We start from the raw sequence: 24,077 nt of genomic DNA, 5'->3' as shown, positions 1-24,077 counted from the left end.
GCATGGAAAAGACACGCGGAGGGGAAAAAGAGGGCTGGGAGGGGAAAGAGGCATGGAGGGGGGTGGGGCCACATTGGTACACCGGGAAGGGGAACCAGGCATGCACGGGAATCGGCGTATGCCTGGTTCATTGTTGTGGTGTGCTAGCGGCCGCTCAGGCCGCAAGAGTAGAGGAGCCTCAGGGATGGGCCGGGAATGCTGAGGAGGGGAGAAAGGGAAGGAGGGGGGTGAGCGGTGTTCGGGCGGGGAAAGGGATGGTTGTGGTGGGTGTGGGGATGGGAAGGGTGAGGGCGGCAGGGAGTCGAGAGCGGGCCGGTGGGCGTTGGGGCGTGTCGGCAACGTGGGAAGGGGTCCGGGAGGTGAGGGCGGGTAAGAAGTGGGGTGTGCGTGCGGGCGGGTTGTGTGTGAAGCGGCGTTGGTGTCAGAAGGGGCCTGGGGGGCGAGGGGGGGTATGTAGTGGTAGGTGGGAGCATGTGTGTGGGTGGCTGGGTGTTGTGTGTGAAGCGGGTGGCGGCGTGGGAAGGGGTTTGGTGGGGAGGAGGGGGAATTAATGGCGGGTGTAAGCGTTTTTTGGGGGGTGAAGGAGCAGGGACGCCGCATCTTCTTTCCTGAGGGCGAGGGGAAGGTGCCAGGAGGACTCACCACAGGAAGGGCGAGTGTCCTTCTGAGCGGCCAGTCTGCTGGCGGGCGAGGACGGGCCAAGCGGGCGAGGATGGGCCAAGCTCCCCATTGGCCGCTTGGCCCTCGAGTGGCACTCGCTTCGCAGCTCCTGATTTGCCTGTCCAAGTTTTTATCCCGGGCAGGTCCCGCCCTATCTCCTCCCCCTTAGGGCTTACCGCTTTATTTAGACCGCTCCACAGGAGTGGTTTAAAGATAGTTCCACCTGCGAGGGGAACAAGGTGGGCTTTTAAAAAGCCATCTGCAGTAACATAGTATCCGTAGCTTGCAAATTTTTTAGAGGTTATCACAAACAGGTTCCCTCGGTATGGCAGAGCATAAGATTTATTGTTGTGACTCTAGTCACCATCTTTAAGCAAAAGCACTGGGCTTAAAACATAATGTTGTAACGTCCTTATTATCATTTGTGCCAACCGTGGTCTGAAAGTACACGGATACACTTCTACCACTGAAGCGAAGAACATTGTATTCTGAGCTACCTGCTGGGAACCCCACATGGAAAATGTATCTAAGTTACTTCTTGGAGGATGAACAGAATACAGATATAATTGTTTCCCCAAGCTAGATTAAGAATGTTTTGAGGGGAAAGTGAGATTTCCCCCCCTGCAAGAGTGAATTTCCAGAGGAATTGTTGATATGAACTCATTAGTGGTTCAGTCTTTTGTCTTAGAGGAAGTAAGATTCAAGCATAAAAGCAATTTTATTTATTTATTTATTATCATATGAATTAACCACACTCTCAGCCAGCTGACGCATGGTGGTGTACCACAATATAGTAACAATATAATTGTATAAACACAATGCAGCAGTCTCTCCCCAGCTACAGTAACCTTAAAACCGTTCTGCCCAATGGAGAGTCCCTCCCCCTGGGTAGAATGGAGTGGATGGGGGCACCCTCTTTCGGACCCCCCGGACGCGGTCCAATCGCTTTACGTAATTAAATGCAGTTGTCCTATCGCCTCTTGCCTTTCCTCTAGCGTATTACTCACCCCAATTTCATGTCATCTACAAATTTGATCAATGCACTTTCTTTTGACTCATCCGGCTAAATCATTCATGAAAATGTAAAACAATACCGTCCCCAGCACAGAACTCTGTGTTACCCTGCTGGTCATTTCTCTCCAAGATGAAGACGAGCCACTGAGGATCCCCCTTTGGGTTCTGTCAGCCAGCCAGTTACAAATCCATGCAAATGTGACCTTATCCATTGCTGTTTTTACTGACTTTCTCACAAGAATATTGGGACCTTATCAAAGGTCTTACTAAAAGCAAGAAATATATCCACGGCATTTCCTGCATCTATTAAACTAGTCACTCTATCAGAAAACTCTTCCTTGAGAAATCCATGTTGACTTAAGTGTTTACACACTGCCTCTTTAATGACCTGTTCCAGAACCTTGCCTGGGATTGACTGTGGGTGGAGCACTGTCCGGGACACATCCAGCGTCCAGCCTGTGCTTCCGCCCACACGGGCCCATCTGGCCATGCCCAGCAAAGCCGGATTGGGCCGGCCCCAGCAGCGTCCACCTCCAGAAGCCGGCCCCTGCGAGCCACAAGGCCACCCTCGCCCACAGACATTGCCTGGCTGCTGCTGCTGCTGCTCCACTCCTCAGCTTCACTTGCTTTGCTGCCGGCCCGAACCACCCACCAATGGCCCCACCCGCCCTCCAGGCCCTTCCAGCCGGGCTCCAGCCGGACGTGAGGCGCGCTTGCTGCCTCGTGTCCACATGCTCCATGACCTCTGAGGGCAGAGGAGGGGGCCGAGAGCCACTGCCGCACAAACTTCAAGCCCCGCTCCAGAGCCGAAGTGCCCGGCCGCCGATGCACAAGCCATGACCGCCCACCAGCCACTGCTGGAGCCCCACCAGGAGGGTCGCGTCCCTGACGCAGAGGGCTGGGGAACCCAGCAGCGCAGAGCTGAGTGACGCGGCAGTGTCCCTCCCCCGGCATGGAGCACGCCTCCGACCCTGCCAGCTGCTGCCCGCTCGCCCCACTGCTTTCCCTGGGGAGACATTCGCTACAGGGTGGTAAGTGCGCCTCCCTCTCCCTTCCACTGCGCCCACACGCCACCTTGCCCCCCCCCCACCGCGCCACCTTGCTAGCACCCTCTGCATTCCTAACTGCAGCAGGCTTATTTACTAGTTGAATAATCAAAAAGACTCATTTAGGAAAAGGAAGGGGGTCCTTTAACCAAGGAGGAATATAAACAAATAACCAAGGCTTGCAGGAAGAGTATTAGAAAAGCTAAAGCTCACTATGAGCTTAGGCTAGCAAGAAATGCTAAAAGCAACAAAAAAGGGTTCTTTAGTTATATTCAAAGTAAGAAAAACAATAGGGACATGGTAGGACCATTGCATGGACCAGAATGCAAAATTGTAACAGGTCTAAGAGTCAGCAAGGCTTTCTCAAGAACAAGTCATGTCAGACTAACCTTATCTCTCTCTTTTTTTTTTGAGAAAGTTACTCTTTTGCTATATCAGGGGAATGCTGTGGACATAACCTTGATTTCAGTAAGGCTTTTGATAATGTTCCATGTGCTATTCTTATTGACAAGTTCATAAAATGTGGCTTGGATCCGATTACTGTTAGGTGGATCAAGAACTGGTTGACAGATTGCACCCAAAGGGTGCTTGTAAATGGTTTGTCATTTTGTAAAGGAGTGACAAGTGGAGTGCCTCAGGGATCTGTCCTGGGCCCTGCTTTGTTCAACATATTTATTTATTCATTTATTATATTTATATACCACCCTCCCTGGTACATACATAAAGGTAAAGGTCTCCCCTGTGCAAGCACCGAGTCCTGTCTGACCCTTGGGGTGACGCCCTCCAGCGTTTTCATGGCAGACTCAATACGGGGTGGTTTGCCAGTGCCTTCCCCAGTCATTACTGTTTACCCCCCAGCAAGCTGGGTACTCATTTTACCGACCTCGGAAGGATGGAAGGCTGAGTCAATGTTGTATGATCTTTATTGGCATTATACAGAATAAATCCCATTGACAGCAGTATACAAAAAATGAGAACATTCCAGTTAAAGCCTCTGGTGAGTAAACTATGTAAAGAACTGTCAGTCTTCTCAAGTCTCTCGGGCACCATTTTGACAAGACGAGCATGGAGCTTAAGTAAATCAGAGGTATTCGTGTTCTCATTTAAACAACTCTCCAGGTAAAAATTGCACTGAGTATCATAAAAGGGCCAGTAAAGCATCCTATGCACTGAGGACTCAGTGGCCTCAGTTCCGCATGGACATCATCTGTTTTTGGAGGGAATCCCTGCAAATCTACCTGCAGTTGGCGTTCCATTAAGCCTTGTCTGGACAAGGGCTCTGCATAGATTTGGGTTGGTTAGAAGGCTGATATATGTAGCCATTTGGTCCAGAGGAAAAGATACTGAAAGTCAGGGGAGAGCATATTTTAAAAGCACCAATAATTAATAGGTAGTCCAACCCGATGTAACCTTTTTAAGACAAGAGAAGATCTCCCTCTCAGCTTGGTGCAGTAAGAGGTCGTAATAGAGTCCAAGGTCTTTGTTTGCCCTCACAGTCCAAATCCAACTGGTTGTTTCAGATTCCTTCAGCACAGACTGAGAGACTTCCCTCTTCGCTATTAAAGTGAACCCTTAACTTTTAACAGCAGCTGGAATACACTGGTGGCTCTGACTAAAGTGAAATCTTGCAATGATTGTGGTGCTGCCATTAGAGACATTGATCACCAAGTTTTTATGAGTTGACCATGAACTATTTTGTTGGAAAGATATTTAAGGACCTTTACCTGTTCGAATTCTTGTCCTTCTACTGACCACCTATACATTTTCCATGCCTTCCCAAATATTTGATTTGTTGGATGTGTGTGGGGGAGTGGGGAATCATAGAATCATAGAGTTGGAAGGTGCCATACAGGCCATCTAGTCCAACCCGCTGCTCAACGCAGTATCAGCCCAAAGCATCCGAAAGCATCCAAGAAAAGTGTGTATCCAACCTTTGCTTGAAGATTGCCAGAGAGGGGGAGCTCACCTCCTCCTTAGGCAGCCTATTCCACTGCTGAACTACTCTGACTGTGAAAAAATTTTTCCTGATAAGAAAACATCATTCCGATCATCAAAAAAGGGAGGAAGAATGACCCGGGAAACTACAGACCAGTGAGTCTGACCTCTGTTGTGGGGAAGATAATGGAGCAGATATTAAAGGGAGCGATCTGCAAACATCTGGAGGACAATTTGGTGATCCAAGGAAGTCAGCATGTATTTGTCTCCAACAGGTCCTGCCAGACCAACCTGGTTTCCTTTTTTGACAAAGTAACAGGTTTGCTGGATCATGGAAATTTTAGTAAAGCTTCTGACAAGGTTCCTCATGATGTTCTGATGGATAAGTTGAAGGACTGCAATCTGGATTTTCAGATAGTTAGATGGATAGGGAATTGGTTAGAGAACTGCACTCAAAGAGTTGTTGTCAATGGTGTTTCATCAGACTGGAGGGAGGTGAGTAGCGGGGTACCTCAGGGCTTGGTGCTCGGCCCAGTACTTTTTAACATAGTTATTAATTATCTAGATGAGGGGGTGGAGGGACTACTCATCAAGTTTGCAGATGACACCAAATTGGGAGGACTGGCAAATACTCCGGAAGATAGAGACAGAGTTCAACGAGATCTGAACACAATGGAAAAATGGGCAAATGAGAACATGATGCAATTTAATAAAGATAAGTGTAAAGTTCTGCATCTGGGTCAGAAAAATGAAAAGCATGCCTACTGGATGGGGGATACGCTTCTAGGTAACACTATGTGTGAATGAGACCTTGGAGTACTTGTGGATTGTAAATTAAACATGAGCAGGCAGTGTCATGCAGGGGTAAAAAAGGCGAATGCCATTTTGGGCTGTATCAACAGGGGCATCACATTAAAATCACAAGATGTCATAGTCCCATTGTATACGGCACTGGTCAGACCATACCTGGAGTACTGTGTGCAGTTCTGGAGGCCTCACTTCAAGAAGGATTTAGATAAAATTGAAAGGGTACAGAGGAGAGCGACGAGGATGATCTGGGGCCAAGGGACCAAGCCCTATGAAGATAGGTTGAGGGACTTGGGAATGTTCAGCCTGGAGAAAAGGAGGTTGAGAGGGGACATGATAGCCCTCTTTAAGTATTTGAAAGGTTGTCACTTGGAGGAGGGCAGGATGCTGTTTCTGTTGGCTGCAGAGGAGAGGATATGCAGTAATGGGTTTAAACTTCAAGTACAACGATATAGGCTAGATATCAGGAAAAAAATTTTCAGTAGTTCAGCAGTGGAATAGGCTGCCTAAGGAGGTGGTGAACTCCCCCTCACTGGCAGTCTTCAAGCAAAGGTTGGATACACACTTTTCTTGGATACTTTAGGATGGTTAGGGCTCATCCTACATTGAGCAGGGGGTTGGACTAGATGACCCGTATGACCCCTTCCAACTCTATGATTCTATGATTCTATATCTAGCCTATATCATTGTATTGTTGAACTCTGTCTCTATCTTCTGGAGTATTTGCCAGTCCTCCCAATTTTGTGTCATCTGCAAACTTGATGAGTAGTCCCTCCACCCCCTCATCTAGATCATTAAAAATATGTTAAAAAGTAACGGACCAAGCACCAAGCCCTGAGGTACCCCGCTACTCACCTCCCTCCAGTCTGATGAAACACAATTGACAACAACTCTAACCAATTCCCTATTCACCTAACTATCTGAAAATCCAGATTGCAGTCCTTCAATTTATCCATCAGAACATCATGGGGAATAAAAATAATAAATAACCTTATCAAAATCTTTACTAAAGTCCAAGTAAACGACATCACCCAAATTTCCACGATCCAGCAAACCTGTTACTTTGTCAAAAAAGGAAACTAGGTTGGTCTGACAGAACCTGTTGGAGACAAATCCATGCTGACTTCCTTGGATCACCAAACTGCCCTCCAGATGTTTGCAAATTGCTCCCTTTAATATCTGCTCCATTATCTTTCCCACAACAGAGGTCAGACTCACTGGTCTGTAGTTTCCCGGGTTATCCTTCCTCCCTTTTTTGAAGATCGGGATAACGTTTGCTCTTTTCCAGTCCTCTGGGACATCTCGAGTCCTTAAAGAGGTCCCGAAGATGCTGGACAAGGGTTCTGCAAGTTCTTCCGAAAGTTCTTTGAGCACTCTTGGGTGCATTTCATCCAGCCCAGGGGATTTGAACTCATCCAGTGCAGCTAAATGCCTCTCAACAACCTCTCTGTCCATGTCAACTTGCCGCCCAGACACTAACCCTTGGCTACTGCCACCTCTAAATGTGCCTAAACCTTTTGACCTGTGGGAAAAAACAGATGTGAAATAGGCGCTGAGCCTTTCTGCTTTCTCTGCATCCTCCGTTAGAGTTTGTCCATCCGCACCCAACAATGGGCCTATTGCCTCCTTTACTTTATGTTTGTTCCTCACATAACTGAAAAATCTTTTCAATGGCCTTCCCTGAATGATTGCTGAATGATTGCTGAATGATTGATGATTGAATAAACGCATCGTCCGCGTAGAGCAATATTGGGAGTCTTTTAGAGGCACCTGAAGGAGGATGTCCATCCACTGATAGCATAGTAGGGGCTAATTCATGCAAAAAAAGATTGAAAAGGGTGGGTGCGAGAGGGCAGCCCTGCTTCACACCCTTGTTGGTGGAGATCTTATCAGTCAGTTTCCCATCCCTAGTACACTTGTGGAGGTATGTAATATTATAAGGGCTAAAAGGTGATGGTTGATCTATAATTTAATTAATTTCCACCATAGGAGAGCTCTTGGAATGGAATTAAAGGCCCCAGTTAGATCCAAAAGCGCAGCATATGATTTATGTCCACCTCTAGAAGTGTATTTATTTAGATGCTGTTCAACATATTTATAAATGATTTGGATGAAGGAATAGAGAAGGTACTTATTAAATTTGCAGATGACACTAAACTGGAAAGGGTAGCAGATACACCAGAAGACAGAATCAGAATACAAGGTAGCCAGGCTGGATTCCGGAGATTTGTGGTGGAGGGATCACTTGGGCATGAAATTGGGGTCACTGTGGGTGGATGTCGAACCTTGATTCATGCCCATTTAGTTTAATTTCTTGAAGGCTGGCTAGATCGAGAATTGTAAACCTGTAAATCTATCCTCAGGCTCCTAGACTTCCCAGCGGGAGTTTTCTTCTGTTACTTTATCGATCTCCCTTTAGCGACCTTGCCTGGACAGCCTAGTCTGAATAAGGCTGTAACTGTAGAGATTAGATTCCGGCCATAGAATCATAGAGTCATAGAATCCTAGAGTGGGAAGGGGCCATACAGGCCATCTAGTCCAAAACCCTGCTCTATGCAGGATCAGCCCAAAGCATCCTAAAGCATCCAAGAAAAGTGTGGATCCAACCTTTGCTTGAAGACTGCCAGTGAGGGGGAGCTCACCACTTCCCATCTGGCAATCCTGTGAACCTTAGCACCTTAGGTGCCCTCTTGTTCTCCCGCCAAAATGCCTATGTACCCCTCCCTTATTGAGAGAACACTATAACTGTTCTGAACTGACTATTGTTCGCTGTAATCATCAAGATCTTTTGCTTAGGAAGATCTTGGCTCACTTTAGCATTTCTGTAGACTCTGTTCAAAGCTCTTTTTGGATTTCAACTGCCGGTTGGATCTCGGATGTGTCTTTATCACGGACTCTGCAGGCTGGGCTCAGCCTGATTCCTGACAGCGGGCAGGTAGTTGTGAGTTCCTGCATTGTGCAGGTTGAACTAGATGACCCTAGATGACCCTGGAGGACCCTTCCAACTCTATGATTCTATTATTTTATCTTGACAGGCTAGAAAACTGGGCTAAAATGAGTAAAATGGATTTCAATAGTGATAAATGGTAAATGTAAATGATAAATGTAAAGTTCTAGGATGGGTGAGACTTGTCTTGGCATTAGTATGTGTGAAAAGGATCTGGCGGTCTTAGTAGACTAGACACTGAACATGAGTCAGCAGTGTGACTCAGTAGCTAAAAAGGCAAATGGGATTTTGGGCTGTATTCAAAGCAGTATAGTGTCCAGATCATTTGAGGTAATGTTACCACTTTACTTTGCTCTGGTAAGACCTCACTTGGAGGACTGTGTTCAGTTTCAGGCAACACAACTGAAGAAATATGTAGAGAAACAGGAGTGTGTCCAGAGGAGGGCTAAGAAGATGGTGAGGGGTTTGGAGACCAAGTCGTATGAGGAAAGGTAATGGGAGCTTGGTCTGTTTAGCCTGGAGAGAAGATGACTAAAAGGTAATATGATAACCATCTTCAGATACTTGAAGGGCTGTCATAGAAGATGCAGCAGGGTTGTTTTCTGTTCTCCCAGAGGGTCAGACTAGAACCAGTGGGTTGAAATTAATTCAGAAGAATTTTTGGCTAAATATCCAGAAGAGGTTTCTGACAGTTATAGTGGTTCCTCAGTGGAACAGGCTTTCTTGGGAGGTGGTGGGTTCTCCTTCTTTGGAAGTTTTTAAGCAGAGGCTAGATAGCTATCTGACAGAAATGCTGATTTTATGAACTTAGGCAGAATGTGAGTGGGTGGGCAGGAAGGGATGTGCCAGTGTTTGTCTCTTGTGGCCCTTCTTTGCATACCCAGGGAATTGCCGATTGCCACTGTGGGATGGTAGGTGAATTTCCTCCAGACCTGGCTGGATTCTGGAGATTTTTGGTGGGCGGGATCACTTGGACATGAAATTGGGGTCACTATTGGTGGGCAGGTAGTTGTGAGTTCCAGCATTGTCAGGGAATTGGACTAGATAACCCTGGAGTCCAACTCTATGATTCTATGAACACCCATGATTGGCCCTCAGTGGAGGAGTGCCCACTCTGTATTGGGGACATATCCCCCATTGAGGGCCAATCAGCACAGGTTTTATTTAACGTGTCATCACGGACACAAGCCAAGTATTATTTAGGTGCAGATAATGGGTTATAAAGTGGCACATTCAGCTTTGCTCTTTAGACGTGGTGAGATCGCAGGAGAATAGATCATAAAGTATATAAGGTGCTTCTTTGATATAATCAACTTTGCCAAGATTACAGTGTTGATAGTAATGAATTTTGTAATGCTGTTATGGGAGAAATGGTGTGAAAATAGTCTTAAATTTAAATTTCTGGAACAAGCTCTCCCCCCCCCCCGTCAGTGGGCCAGCGGCCTGTTTTATTGAGCTGTGCTGTGCTTCTTGCCGCGCTTCCTGACTGTGCCTTAAAAGAGGCCATTAGCAGCTACTGAGTGTACCTTGGACTTTTGTCAAAAGACGATTGATGTTTTAAAATATATATATCCAGTGCCCCAAGGCAGCATGATTTAGCATGTTTATTTTAGTCACATTTGTTATAGAAATTTAAATAGCACCTTATGCTAATTTTATATCACAACAGGTCAAAATGATTGAACTGAAATAGGGTGAAACACCAGTCAAGTGTGGTTAAATCAGCAATTCTCAACTTTTTGCATCTTACATCTCATCTATCAAAGCACCTGGGTCTCGCCAGGATAGAAACCAAAACAATTTTTCCCAAGAAGGACATTTATATGTTTACAGACATTTTAATACTAAATATTTATAATTTATAGTAAGTCTTAAAGACCCATGAATTGCAGAAAAATGGTATCTGCTGAAGATACGTAAACCTGGGAGAGGGACAGGACGAGTCTGAACTGCCAGCGTGAAACAGCTGGTCTGAGGACATTTCTCTTTCCTGCCACGGACATTTCCTGCTTCGGGCCCTACCTGGCGGTGGCTGGGATGGAGGCCTTGGCCTTGAGTCCTTGAGAATGGACGGAATTCCTCAGTGACGTCCTCTGTTTTCCTTTTCAGAACTGGTCAGGGATAAAATAATTCCTGTTGCAACCGACAACACCACAGCAGTTTGTTATGTGCTCAAACGAGGGGACACAAGATCCTGGAGACTTTGTCAGGAAGCCTCCTCTTTGGGCACTCAGAAAGGGCACATCAGTGGGCACCTCAGCACCTTGGCAGCTATTCTGAGCAGAGACATAACCCGGTCAGAGGAGTGGGCACTTCGCCCAAAATATCTCATCTCCATTTTCAACACATGGGGCCCACTGGACCTCTTCGCCTCCATGGCCAATGCAAAATGCTCCCAGTTCTGTTCCCGAGCAAGGATAGGCCCCCACTCCCTACGGGACACATTCCTCAAAACGGGGGCAGGCTGCTTCCCCTCCCTTTAGCACAAGGTTATGGGGAAAACGTTCGATCAGCCTCACAGTCTCTTGAGGGCACTGTTTGGCTTCAGAAGGTTTGGTTCCTGACCCTGTTCTGTCTGACTCAAGGATCCTGCTTCTTCCTGACATCAGAGAGGGACCTTATGGCATCGGGGTGGAAGTCTCCACCCTAATCCGTTGCACCTGACTGCATGGCTAATCCTCCCACCACACCACACCACACCAAAACAGGGTGTCAGAAATTCTGAGGTCATCTAGAAAGCCATCCACTCAACATTCCTGTGTTTTAAAGTGGGCAAGGTTTGTGTCAGGAGCTCAGTGACTTACATGCTATACATATTTACATCATCATTCTTATTCTTTGGTCCTGGAGAGAGGACTCACCAGTATATTTTTGTGTCCCATCATATACTGCAGGTCAAAATGCAAGTTCTGGAACTATGGACTGTAGGACAGCCATTTACTGTTGTTACTTTTAATATGGTGCACACAAGACAGTGGGAAGCAGTCCATGGAGAGGGTGAGTGTCTTTCCCCATGGGCCTGGCTTCAGTTTAGGCAAGGCCAGACCATGACTAGGCACTCCTCCCCCACCATAGCCTATTGTGGTTTTCTAGGGATGAGCTTTCTGTTTAGATAGGTTCCTATTAGCTGATAGGGAGGATTAGAAATTAAATTGGCCCTGCCAGCCTCTCACTTGGGGCCAGTATGTGGGGTTTGACCTGGGCTATCTAAAAATAAGAAATGCCTCTTGTGGTGTAGAGTGGTAAGGCAGCAGACATGCAGTCTGAAAGTTCTGCCGATGAGGCTGGGAGTTCGATCCCAGCAGCCGGCTCAAGGTCGACTCAGCCTTCCATCCTTCCGAGGTCGGTAAAATGAGTACCCAGCTTGCTGCTGGGGGGTAAACGGTCATGACTGGGGAAGGCACTGGGAAACCACCCCGTATTGAGTCTGCCATGAAAACGCTGGAGGGCGTCACCCCAAGGGTCAGACATGACCCGGTGCTTGCACAGGGGATACCTTTACCTTTATCTAAAAATATGACTTTTGGGTTCCCACATAGATGTTCCCACCTAATCTCTGGTTGTAATGACAAATGCATTCACCCCCATACCTTTAACTTCAGAAGAGTGTGGCTTATCCTACATGAGTGCTAATCATTTCTCCTTCTCCACACATGCATTCATAACCAACCATTATCTGGTGTGTACAAACAAGTTTGTATTCATGTCTCTAAATTCACCAGGGTCGATGCTAGTAAACCCAAAAGGGTTTCCACCCTTGTGTCTCCCTGGTATGTAGACCAAAATCTTAGCCTGACGACTGTTTTGAACTATCCCTCTTATTAACATTCTGTGAGCTCCCAGTGATCATGTGATGGACTGCACTGTAAACGTTTGGGTGCTGTGTAAACTACAGGTGGGCACAAACCTGGAATGTGGACATTTGTAGGATTTCTGGTTGGTCAGGGGGGGCATCACGACCTTGAACCCCGAACCTGCACGGATGGACCTCCCTGTGTTCACGAACCTTTGGGTTAACTCGAGTTTGTTAACTGTTTAGCTGTTTCCTGTGGTGCTATAGATGTGAAATTCACTGTGGACTGGATCACCTCATTATGGACACGGTTTCCGGGTCTTGTCCAGTATCCAGCCTTCTCCCCTTTGGCCCTGGGAGTTGGCCATCCACCCATCTTCCTTCCCATGTCACAGTTTTAGAGAGGAGCATGGTTTCCTATGGACTTGATGGACTTTTTTGCATGGACACTTTGTGTTAGGTGAGATATCGAAGTCAGGCACTACAGCAAGTTTGGGGTGGGTGGACCCTGTTCATGGTGGAAAGCACTGCAATGACATCCTTTCCCACAACCAAAGTTAAGACTTGGCAACCCGCCGTATGCAAACATGGGATTCAGGGGAGGGAAAGTAACTAAACCGGAGTTTGTTGGGGGGGGGGGTGCAGAAAATGCAGCTTCTAGATGCTTTCATCTTGAATAGTCAACAACTGCACCACGCATTATTCATTTTTTTTGTAATTGTTGGGTTTTAATGGGGAGCCAGCTTGCCCGGAGTGCTGGATAACAAATTCTATAAATAATAGTAAATAAAGTGGGGCAAATGGGGCAGGATGGCGAGGAATAGGACAATGAAAACGCATCTCTGTCTCTCTCTCCCTGGTGGTGCCACCGATTGAATCGGCTCAGCTAGTGGTGGCGGCCGGGTTTTGTCTGGCACGATCACAGAGGCCAAAATGCAGACCACCCTAAACCAGGGGTCCCCGACCTTTGGGCACCTGGGAGCCGCATTAGCATGCCCAGTGCCTGAAGAGGGCCACATCTTAAACCAAAACATAGCAAAACTATTAAACTACTTATTTTGGTCAAAATTGAACATTCAAAGGTAAATGAAGAAATGGTTAATTTAGTGCAATCCATTTTGGAACAATATTTTACTGTGGAATCCTTTTATTGAGCTACACATGCTTACCTAGTCAGTCTGATTTTTGTGGCTGTTCTCTGTTAGCCAAGGCATCGATGTCCAAGTCAAGGTTTGTGACAGATACTCTTAAAATGTCATGTAAATGTTCACCTGTAAGCCTTGACCTACACTTTGATTTCACAATTTTCATCTTGGAAAAGGTTTGTTCACAGATGTATGTGGTGTAACTAGCCATGTGACTACAGAATGCCCCAAAGGGAAAGGAACGTACAGGTAGAAAGGGGGGGAAACTATAGTATGGATGTCCTCCAAAGGCAAGGTGACAGCCACAAATATTAAACAAAGGGGGAGACCTCAGGAAGACCCAACCGGGGGGCGGGGGTAGTGCAAAAAGGGACACAAAACTGAACACACCCCAGTGTGGTAAAACCAGTAATATATGACTGGCCTCAAAGCATATCAATTGGACGTGAGCAGGGGAAAAGGGCAAAGAGGAAGAGAAAAGGTGCTCCAAGAGAAATCCACAGGAAATGATAACTTTACTGGTAAAAGTGACATTTTAAGGTAGACCCATGTGTGATGGAGGCGAGGGGGGGGAGAAGGAAAGAAAAGAAAGAAATTTGAAAGCCCCACCAGATACACACCCAAGTAAAGGAAAATACTGAGACAAAACTGGGCCTCAGATTCAGATGGTTGGGAAATAGAAACTCTGATTTATTGGTGATCTTTCACCACACTCCCAGAATGAAGATTGAAACTATAATAGGGTATCAAATGGACACCCAGAAAAGGCACCAGATGAAAATAAAATGATTCCCATAAATGGAAGTCTGAATGTATTTGAGATTATTTTATCTGCTGAAATACTGAAAACCAATATGCTGATTTGGCTGTGCAGCTGCAGCCAGCCCCAAACACCAAGACAAGAGGAAAAGGGCAAAACCACAACCAGAGACACCCCACACACCCTTGCACACACAAATGAAAGGAGAAATCAAAATAAAGTGTGTCCCAAAGGCACTTTGTAGAAAAGTAAAGTAGAAATCTGGATTTATGGGCAAGCCTTCACCCCACTTCCAGAAAGAAAATCCAGAGTAAATCCAGAAAAAGTTTCAAAGAAAAACCCACATTGAAATACAATTTGTTTCCCCTGCAACCAAAACAATACGTGTCTCTTCAAAGACAGAAAATAAAAGACGTCTGCCTACACTCAGTGGAAAAGTCCAGCCACAGGCACAGCAAAGCTCACATTAAAACCCAATTGGATTCGGGGGGGGGGGGCTTTGAATGCCAGCCAGAATTGTGCAGCCCAAGACCCACAGGCAATGCTGAAAATGCTCCTCCTCTCTAGACCCTCCACCTGAACCACTCAATCTGTCTCACAAAATTCTCTCCCTCCAAATAGCCATGCCCATCTCCCTCTCTCCTTCACCCACTCCCACCAAGAGCAAAAGAATGCAATGAGCTCTCACTTGGCTCCAGGGACTATTTGTACCAAGGCATTCCCATTGAAACCAAAGAGAACACCACTCTTGGCTAACAAGGATGCCCATCAAGCTAATTGGGTAATCATTGGAGTAGCAATGGAAACCAAAAGACAACCCTCCCAAGCCCCATCTAGGAAGAGAGAGATTTTTGTGTGCTCCACATGCTCATGCGCACCAAAGGAGGAAACTCCACCCCTGAAAAAGCCTGAAAACACACGCGGAGGGGTAAGACTCATATGTGGTCGTGCATGGTTGTCAGGGTCATGGCCAGACCAGCATTGGTACATGACCCATGTCTCACCCCAATTTGTGGGTTCGCAGAGACCCATGGGTTGGCCCATGCCCATCTCTAGAGTAAAGATGTGAAGGATTGTGAAGGGTTAATGCCTCCCAGAGCCAGAGACCTGTGCTGCTCAAAAGATATTTGATTGGGTAGCATCAGGTGAGCAAATAGACTTGGGGACTAAACAAAATAGAGCCTGTCAGGATTGTAGAATCTCTGTCATAAATTAGCCTGAGTTCTTCCATGACAGTTATATTGCTTGGTGCCTGGTTGTCACAGGTTCTATATTCCTGCTAACAATTATAAGTGAAATATGTTGTTGTAACTCTTATCACCTGTTGAGGCCTCTCGGCTGGGCCCGGTTTCGCTATCACCCAGTCAAGGCCATGAGAATGTATCACTGTTTTAATTGCATGTGCCTCTTCTCTCCTTCTCCCCTCCCTTGGGAACTTTCAAGTTTTGAGCGGGAGAATTGTATTGATAAGAAGAAGCAAATCTGGACTCAGGTCAGATTTGACTTCGCCAGTCTTGATGCGTGTAGTACTTCTCAATAAAGCTTTCTGATCATTAAGAAGCTAGTTGTGAGTTCTCTCGGCGCTTAACAGAGCCCCACCAGGCACCGTTAAGACAACAAAGATTGATTTAAGGCGTGAGCTTTTGAGCGCAGGCCCTCTTCCTCAGACTAGTGAACAACCATCAAAAGTGGAGAGATAGAAGGCAAAATAAATTGTGACTTTTCCCCCTGTACATTAAATAGACTGTTTCATGTATTGTTCTTTGTTCTTATGTGAAGCGCCCTGAGCCTCCGGGGAGGGCGGTATATAAATATAATAAATAAATAAATAAATAAATAAATAAATAAATAAATAAATAAATAAATAAATAAATAAATAAATAAATAAATAAATAAAAACATCTTGCTTATTTGTTAATGTTCTAAAGCCTCTCATGTGCCATTTTCAGCAGTTTAAGTTACGAGTGGTGGCTTCTGATCTGGCAAGACAGATTTGATTCCCATCTCCTCCACATGCAGCCAGCTGGCTGACCTTGGGCTGGTCACAGTCCTGTTAGAACTGTTCCCACAGAGCAGTTCTGTCAGAACTCTCTCAGGCCCACTTACCTCATAGTGTGTCTGTTGTGTGGAGAGAAAGTGAAGCTGATTGTGAGACTCCTCTGGGTAGTGAAAAATGAGGTCTAAAAAACAGATCATCATCATAAAAACACAACTGAGTGACAGGATGAGATGCCTATAAACCTTTACAGAAGAATAAAATAGATAAAGGAGCTGCCCATCTAGCAAGGAAGAAAAAACTGCAAAAGGAAGGAAGACAAAACAGGGCCCTTTGAGGGAGGGAATGGGGCGAGACCGTCATAGGTCACTCTTAGGGAAAGGCGGAACGTTATGTGTCCATCACACCTTGATTAAATACAAAACGTCATTGTCCAAATATTTGTTTCAGGCTGTCCCTTAATTGTAACTATGATGAGTTTGAGTTCCCAGTTGCTTCGAAGTTTAGAGAGAGTAAACGTTGTACTTACACAGCCATTGTCTGGGTCTGTGGGCTTTTTTGTCTTCCTTATGCTCAGTGTGGCAGCATTCAACATCTGTTTGTAACCTCATTTTTGATTTGGTAACTCTATGCCTTGGGCAAAATCTGCCTTTAGTCCTACCATTCCTCAATGGTAATTGTGCCTCAAAAAATTAAACCACAGTGTTAGTTCACGCTTACAGAGAGCAGTCTTCTGAGGAGAACAAAGTTTGAGTCCAGTGACACCTTTACGACCAACAAAGTGTTATTCAGGGCACCAGGGGCCAAGCCCGTTGCATTCAGGAATACAAAGGGCACTAGATTGGGGGGGGGGGGGGAGAACTCTGCGGACGGCCTCCCTCTCCCCCCAGAACCTGGAAAGGCTGCAGAACCCACTGTCAGGGGCAGCTGTCACGTGGCAGGGATCTGCAGCCTCCGAGCCTCCAAGTGGAAGGAGGAGGGAGTGGTCGGGGGGGGGGGGAGGAAGGCAATTGGCTGGCCACTGGAGAGACAGGCAAGCCGGTTGGAGGAAGAGGAGGCACTCGGGCAGGGCAGCTGTTCTGAGTGGGTGTCAAGCGCTGAGTGGCACAGAAGAAGAAGAAGAAGAAGAAGAAGAAGAAGAAGAAGAAGAAGAAGAAGAGGAAGAGGAAGAAGAAGAAGAAGAGTTGGTTCCTATATGCCACTTTTCTCTACCCGAAGGATTCTCAAAGTGGCTTACATTCGCCTTCCCTTTCCTCTCCCCACAACAGACACCCTGTGAGGGAGGGGAGGCTGAGAGACCCCTGAGATTACGTTATAGGTAAACCGCCCTGAGTCGTATGGAAGGGCAGTATAAAAATCTTTTAAAATAAAATAAATGGAATTAAATAAATCTGCTGAGCAGTTATCTTAATTTACTAACTTGGTCAGTCGTGAGATTTCTGTGCCTGTTGAACTTATCTGATGAGGGGTTGTCAGAGGTTGTCAGAGGAAAGACTCATGCTGGGTAACTAGGGGTTCTCAAACATTACCTGTTCAAATGGGAAGGTAGGAACAAACTGAGAGAAAAAAATTTTTTTCATTGTTGCAAGTTAAACATTTCCATTTATTTATATTTTTGGCAAAGTATTGCACTGTTTGTTATCTCCATACGTTGATTTTAAATCGAATACAGCTTTTGTACAACTGCAGAGGGGACATTTTACAATTTAACAAAAATATCCATTGCATATTTTTGGCAGCAGTGCTTGTGACCTCTAAGCGGGGTCTTTTGCTCTCTGCAACCAGGATGAGTTTCTGTAGCCAGGTTCCATTTGGATGAGCACTGGAACGTGCAGTTTCTCTCTGCTCTGCTCCCCCCCCCCCATATAGCTGTCCTTCCCCATTCTACAAAATAAATTATCCCAGGCAAAACCAAAGTTATTAGTGATGCCATTGTTCTCTATGAGATTAAATACAAATATCCTATGATTGATTAGGATATAGAATATGTTTGTGAATTCAGATTACATTTTTCCTCGAGTTATGTTTTAAGAAAAAACTGAAATACTTCTTTAGAAATTAACTTTAAAAAATTAAACCAGTTGATTTATCCCCGTTCCTTGGGGACAGTCTTTAAGTGATTCATTGTGACCAGCAACGCAGGACTGGCAGCCTTCCTTCCCCTCCACGTTGTGTGGTTTTGACAAATATGTTCTGGACTCCACCTGCTCTCCTGCCCCTCCCTGCCACACAGCAGACGTATCCCTTGGAGGGTGCTGTGCCCCTGTGCAGGCCTGGACTCCACCAGGACAGAAAGCCCACAGACATTCACGGGGATTAACTGGACTGGGGCCTCCTCCCGGCCTCCCTCGAGGGGCAGCACAGGCAATGCAGCCGCTCAGCATCACAGGAGCCATCAGGTGGGAACAGGATCTGCGCAGGCAACTGGGGGTCTGGGAATGGTCCCCAGACCACGATATTGTTCCAGTGGTCACCCAGCTTCCTACAGAATTATGTCTGGGGAAGTGTCCTTTTTTCACATACAATTGTGGTATTTTCAATGTGGATATGCTATACCTGGCTGTGCTCACACAAATGGGCTAATGAGGAATAATCCTTCCTTTACTGAGGGCGTGTAATGCCAAGGATTCTAAAAATAAGATTCGTAGATCATCTAAGGATAAAACCTGCCAGGCCCTGAGATCAACAGAGTAGCCATGCTCTTTGTATTTGTCCCAAGTGTCATTCATTCATGAAGCCAGTGAAAGTGGATTGCAATGGAGAGAGAAGCTGGTCTCATTTTAGGCTAAAATCATCATTTTGCATAACATTAGGTAAGACTGTGAGCAATTCAGATGGATTCTCCTTCCATTCCTCAAAGCTTGTTGCTCTTCCTTTCCTTGTAGGGATACAGTGACACACAGAGAGAGAGAGAGAGAGTGATTTGTGAGGCTGCTGTAAGATGATGCCAACATGGATTAATGGGTGGGCTTCCTCATAATACGGTACGGGCAGCATCCTTGATATCTAAAAGAGGTAGAAATCTGGTATTCACAACACGGATTACTGCCTCCTCACTCCTTTTGCAGACATTCTGTGGACAAGTGACATTCTTGGCACATACAGAAGCACGTTGTCATGTAGCACCAGGCTACTGCGAAAGAACTAGAACATTATATTGTTTCCCTTGATTTCAGTTAGGCTTCTGATAAGGTTCCACAGGATATTCTTATTGACAAGTTGGTAAGATGCAGCATGGAACCCATTAGGTGGTTCGAGAACTGGTTGACAGATAGCACCAGAGGGTGCTTATAAATGGTTCATCATCTTGGAGAGAAGGGACAAGTGGAGTCCCTCAGGGATCTGTCCGGGGCCCTGCTTTGTTCAACATATTTGGATGAAGGAATGGAGGGGGTCCTTATTACATTTGCAGATGATAGTCAACTGGGAGGGGTAGGAAACAGCAGAAGACAGAATCAGGATATAGGATTGTCATGACAGGCTAGAAAATAGGGCTAGAATCAATAAAGGGGTGTGCGGAGTCCCTTAAGGGACACTGCAGGTCGAGGCTGGGTGGGCCGACAGGCCTGGCGCTGGCAATTATGCACAGCGCCGACCCGCCCAGCCCCGGCTTACCCAGGAAGCTACGGAAGACCCTGCCTTTGCTTACTGCGGGTCTTCCGTGGCCCTGGACCGGGAGGCGCCCATGCTGGCGAGCAACATAGCCCGTGCATAATGGGCCTTGGTGGCTGAAAAGGCAAATGCGATGTGGGGCTGTATCAAAAGGAGTATACTGTCCAGTTCACGCAAGGTGATGTTGCCATTTTGCGGTGCTCTGGTAAGACCTCACTTGGAATAGTGTTCAGTTTCGGGCACTACAACTTAAGAAAGATGTAGAAAACTGGAGCATGTCCAGAGGAGGGCTATGAAGATGATGGGGGGTTTGGAGACCAAGTTGTATGAGGAAAGGTTGAGGGAGCTTGGTCTGTTTAGCCTGGAAGGAAGGGGACTAAGCGGTGATATGATAACCATCTTCAAATACCTTAAAGGTAAAGGTAAAGGTCTCCCCTCCTGTGCAAGCACCGATTCATGTCTGGCCCTTGGGGTGACGCCCTCTAGTGTTTTCATGGCAGATTCAATTTGGGGTGGTTTGCCAGTTCCTTCCCCAGTCATTACCGTTTACCCCCCAGCAGCAAGCTGGGTACTCATTTTACCGACCTCGGAAGGATGGAAGGCTGAGTCGACCTTGAGCAGGCTGCTGGGATTGAACTCCCAGCCTCATGGTCAGAGCTTTCAGACTGCATGTCTGCTGCCTTACCATTCTGTGCCACAAGAGGCTCTACCTTAAGGTCTGTTATATAGAACATATATTCAAAAGAATTTTTGGCAAAACATCCAGAAGAAGTTCCCGACAGTCAGAGCGGTTCCTCAGTGGAACAGCTTCCTCGGGAGGTGGTGAGTTCTTCTTTGGAAGTTTTTAAGCAGAGGCTACATAGCCATCTCAAAGAAATGCCGATTTTATGAACTTAGGCAGACTTTGAGTGGGTGGGCTGGAAGGGATGTGCCAGTTTGTCTCTTGTGGCCCTTCCCTGCAGTCAGGTTCACTGTGGGTGGGCACTTGCGAGGGCCTGCATTGTGCAGGGTGTTGGACTAGGGGAGGGCGATATGCAAATGGAATGAAAGAATGAATGGGTGAGTGAGTGAATGACCCTGAAGGTCCCTTCCAACTCTATGTGGGCCTCCCTTGCTGGCTTTGAGCTCTCCTTTTATTCTAACTCATCTGATGATGACTCTGTTTTAAACCAATGGAATGTGCTGATAGCTTTTATTGTGTTTTAATGTATTTAACATATTGCATGGTTTCATTGTACACGTTGTTGTAAGCTGCCCTGAGATAACTGGCTCAATAGGGGTGGCCTATAAATATAAATAAATAAACTGGATGTCAATTGAAATTCTTCACTGGGACCATAATGCAGTACTGTGGAGGTGTCTGGGGCAGAATCGCGGCACCGGGCAGGGACAGGAGGAGGCGGCCCGAAGGGGGGAGGCAGCCTTAGTGGAGAGGCGGCATGAGGCGGGGAGGAGGCCTGGCGGGGGCCGTGGAAAGGATGCTGCCGCCTGGAAAGTTGGGCTCCGGCTCCTTCCTTCCCGGCGGTGGGCGCAGGCGGTGCCTCACGAACGGCGGAAACAAAAGCATCTGCTGGAGGTGGTGGAGCTGGCGCTGGCCAGCCTTGTCTTCCTCCTCAACGTGGGGCCCTGGGCCCTTTACTGGCAGCAGCAGCTCGATTGAGAAAGAAGGCGGCGGTGGTGCAGGGGGAGCCTGTGGAATGGCCCCGGTGGGAGTTGTGGCAGCAGCCCGGGGGAACCGCAGGTGAGGAACAGAGGGAAGAGGAGCTGCCTCCAGCGTGACGGGCAGGGGGCTGCCAGCTGTTTGTGCCCCTTCCTTAGGCTTGGCGACAAAAGGGCAGCCCTTTGCCTGCCTTCTCCTCCCCCCCCCCCCACGCAAGCCTAGGCTGTCAGGTTCTCTCCACAGCCGGTTCGTTCTCACAACAGCCCTGTGAAGTAGGCCGAAAGTGAGTGGCCCGAGGTTTCCTGGGGAGATTCTTGATGCAGTAGCCCTTCCCAGATGTTATATTATATTGTTCACACTGAAATGGTAGCCCAGACACAGGTTTCCCACCTCAATTAAGTCTGGAAACCATGGCTCAGGAAACCATAATGAGCATTCTTTTATTTATAAATGTAAAGTAATACACATAAGCCAATTTTTAGTGTCATCATTCAAACAAATATTTATTAATATTTTTGTCTGTTACTACAGTGTTTCATTATCTGGCTTACAAATTGAACATCTCACACTTAACAAGGGAAGGGGAGTCCAGAGAAAATGTACATGACAGGGAGATTTTGTCCAATCTGCAAAGGCTCAAGTAGTGATTCTAGAATTCCAGGCCATGGAGGTTGGCAGCCCCCCCTCCCCCCCCCCCCCGGTGTCTCCAAGCTGTGCAGGCCTGAGTGGGGTTTTCCAGAACTCCAAGCTTCACCTGGAGGTTGGCCACCTCCTGATCAATGCTGTCCCTCTGTACCAGTCTTAAAATCTGGTCACCTTATACAAAAGGCATGTTAGGTGAGAGTCCAATTAGGCTCAAATTAGGTAAATCTGAGTGGAAAAGCTGGGTGGATCCCACCCATAATCAGTGAGTGTTTCTGTTGGAATTCACAAATCACTTGTGAGACAGCAAATCAGGAGGAAAAGCTTAATAATAATCATGTTTGTTTGCTAGGTCTTTCTTCCTAGTTTCTGGTTTACAAGGGATTGTAAATCTCAAAATCCTAAATGTTAAATTGTAGAGCCTTCTTGGTTGTAGCATAGCCACATTTTATTTTATTTCAAAAAAACTTTTATTTGAAATAATTTTTAAGCTGAAGCTCTGGTTCTTATTTTTTGTAATTTTTTTCCTTCTGATGTGCTTTTTATTGGCTGTATGATTTTAGTTTTTTGTGTTGCTATGGGCATGCAAAGTGTACCTTAGCTCTCAGGGTCATGAAAATATGCACTCTATTAACTATCTAACTTTTAATTGTTTTTGCTGTTTTATGGCTTGATTTTAGCCGGAGGAGTATTGTAGGCTGCTGGATGGTGTTATATGCTTTTTTAAAAAAAAATTGTTCTCGTGGCTTTCTTTCTTTCTTTCTTTCTTTCTTTCTTTCTTTCTTTCTTTCTTTCTTTCTTTCTTTCTTTCTTTCTTTCTTTCTTTCTTTCTTTCTTTCTTTCTTTCTTTCTTTCTTTCTTTCTTTCTTATTTGTTTGTTTGTTTTTAGATTTCTTACCCGCCACTTGTGGCAGGTTACAAAACATCTGCATAAAAGTCCCCAATAAAATTCCCTTAAAACCACAGACACAAAAAACAAATAGAAACACAGAGCAAAGATGCAGCGGAAAGCAGTATTGAACCCAGATTCCACCCAATAGGGAGGGGGGGGGGCGGAAGGGGCAGAAAAACTCAATGCCGCCAATCGCATAATCACAGGACCTTATTGTCCTGAAAGGGGGGGGGGGTCGTACAGATCTTCCTTAGTTTGTTTTTATGGTTTTATAGTACTGCTTTTACTTTGGTAGCCGCCAATAAATAATAAACAGAGGAGAAATTATAGACTTGTGGCTGAAGAATTCCAGAGTGACGTTGGCTGCCAAACATTTGTTTGTTCCCTTTGTTAGGAACAGGTGTAAATGGCCAAATGTTGCTATAAAAAGCGATTTCATCATGACCTGCTGCATGTAATGGTCGACACAGCAGAACTGGAGGGCCTTCTTGGCCGGAGATGAACTCATTCTTCTGAAAGCATTTACCCGCCTGCCATTCACTTGTTTGCTATAATCACTGAAAAACAGCTACAGGATTTGCCTCCCTTGCTTTCCAAAATGGATGCATAAAGCTGGATTACTCTGTTAAATCTTTATTGTGACCGTGATGTTTGAATCACTGCTCATATAATATATTTTGGCAGACCTACTAATCCAGTTTGTTTTTATCACTTTACACTTTGCAGATTTGCTAGAGTTTAGTCAATAGATTATCTGTGTGAGTAATACACAGTCGGGGGGGGGGGGGGATGAAAGTGCCGCCGGCTCGGTTATTCCGCCCCGTTCATAATCGGTCCTTCAGAGTCTTCTCCAAGACCACCTCCAAAATCTCTGGAGCCCTGATTTCATTCCTCTGATGTGACAGGATCACCAGGCCAGGACTCTTCCTTCAAAGTATATGATACTAAACAAAGCATATTCTCTAAGTAACTCTAATCTCCTGGCACCTGCTGGTACTATCTGCATGTGCATTGTTCTATCAAGAATATAAAGTTACAGCAATCTTGAATCTTAGTCTAAATATGCCAGGGCTATCTACAGGATGCTTTTGGCATAATTCTTTAGAAGAAGAGTTGTTTTTTAAACCCCGCTTTTCACTACAAAGGAGTTGCAAAGCGGTTTACAATT

At 46.1% G+C, this 24,077-nt stretch overlaps 1 protein-coding gene across 8 annotated transcripts in view; it reads left to right on the top strand.

The window, feature by feature from the left end:
* Window positions 1-24,077, top strand: part of SLC12A7 (solute carrier family 12 member 7) — a 174,563-nt gene that overhangs the window by 47,577 nt on the left and 102,909 nt on the right. The window contains exon 1 of one of the 8 annotated variants that reach the window (XM_077310645.1): window positions 2,612-2,705. The exons of 6 other annotated variants lie outside the window; for them this stretch is intronic. In XM_077310645.1, the coding sequence (XP_077166760.1) occupies window positions 2,627-2,705 (79 nt within the window). In that variant the 5' untranslated portion in view covers window positions 2,612-2,626. Of the gene's footprint in view, window positions 1-2,611; window positions 2,706-11,351; window positions 11,407-24,077 lie in introns of those variants that run through there. One more of the 8 variants, XM_077310642.1, reaches the window with a different exon arrangement.

The sequence above is a fragment of the Paroedura picta genome, chromosome 14 (genome assembly GCF_049243985.1).
Source record: "Paroedura picta isolate Pp20150507F chromosome 14, Ppicta_v3.0, whole genome shotgun sequence".
NCBI lineage: Eukaryota > Metazoa > Chordata > Lepidosauria > Squamata > Gekkonidae > Paroedura > Paroedura picta.
This window is presented reverse-complemented; position numbering and strand designations above follow the sequence as displayed.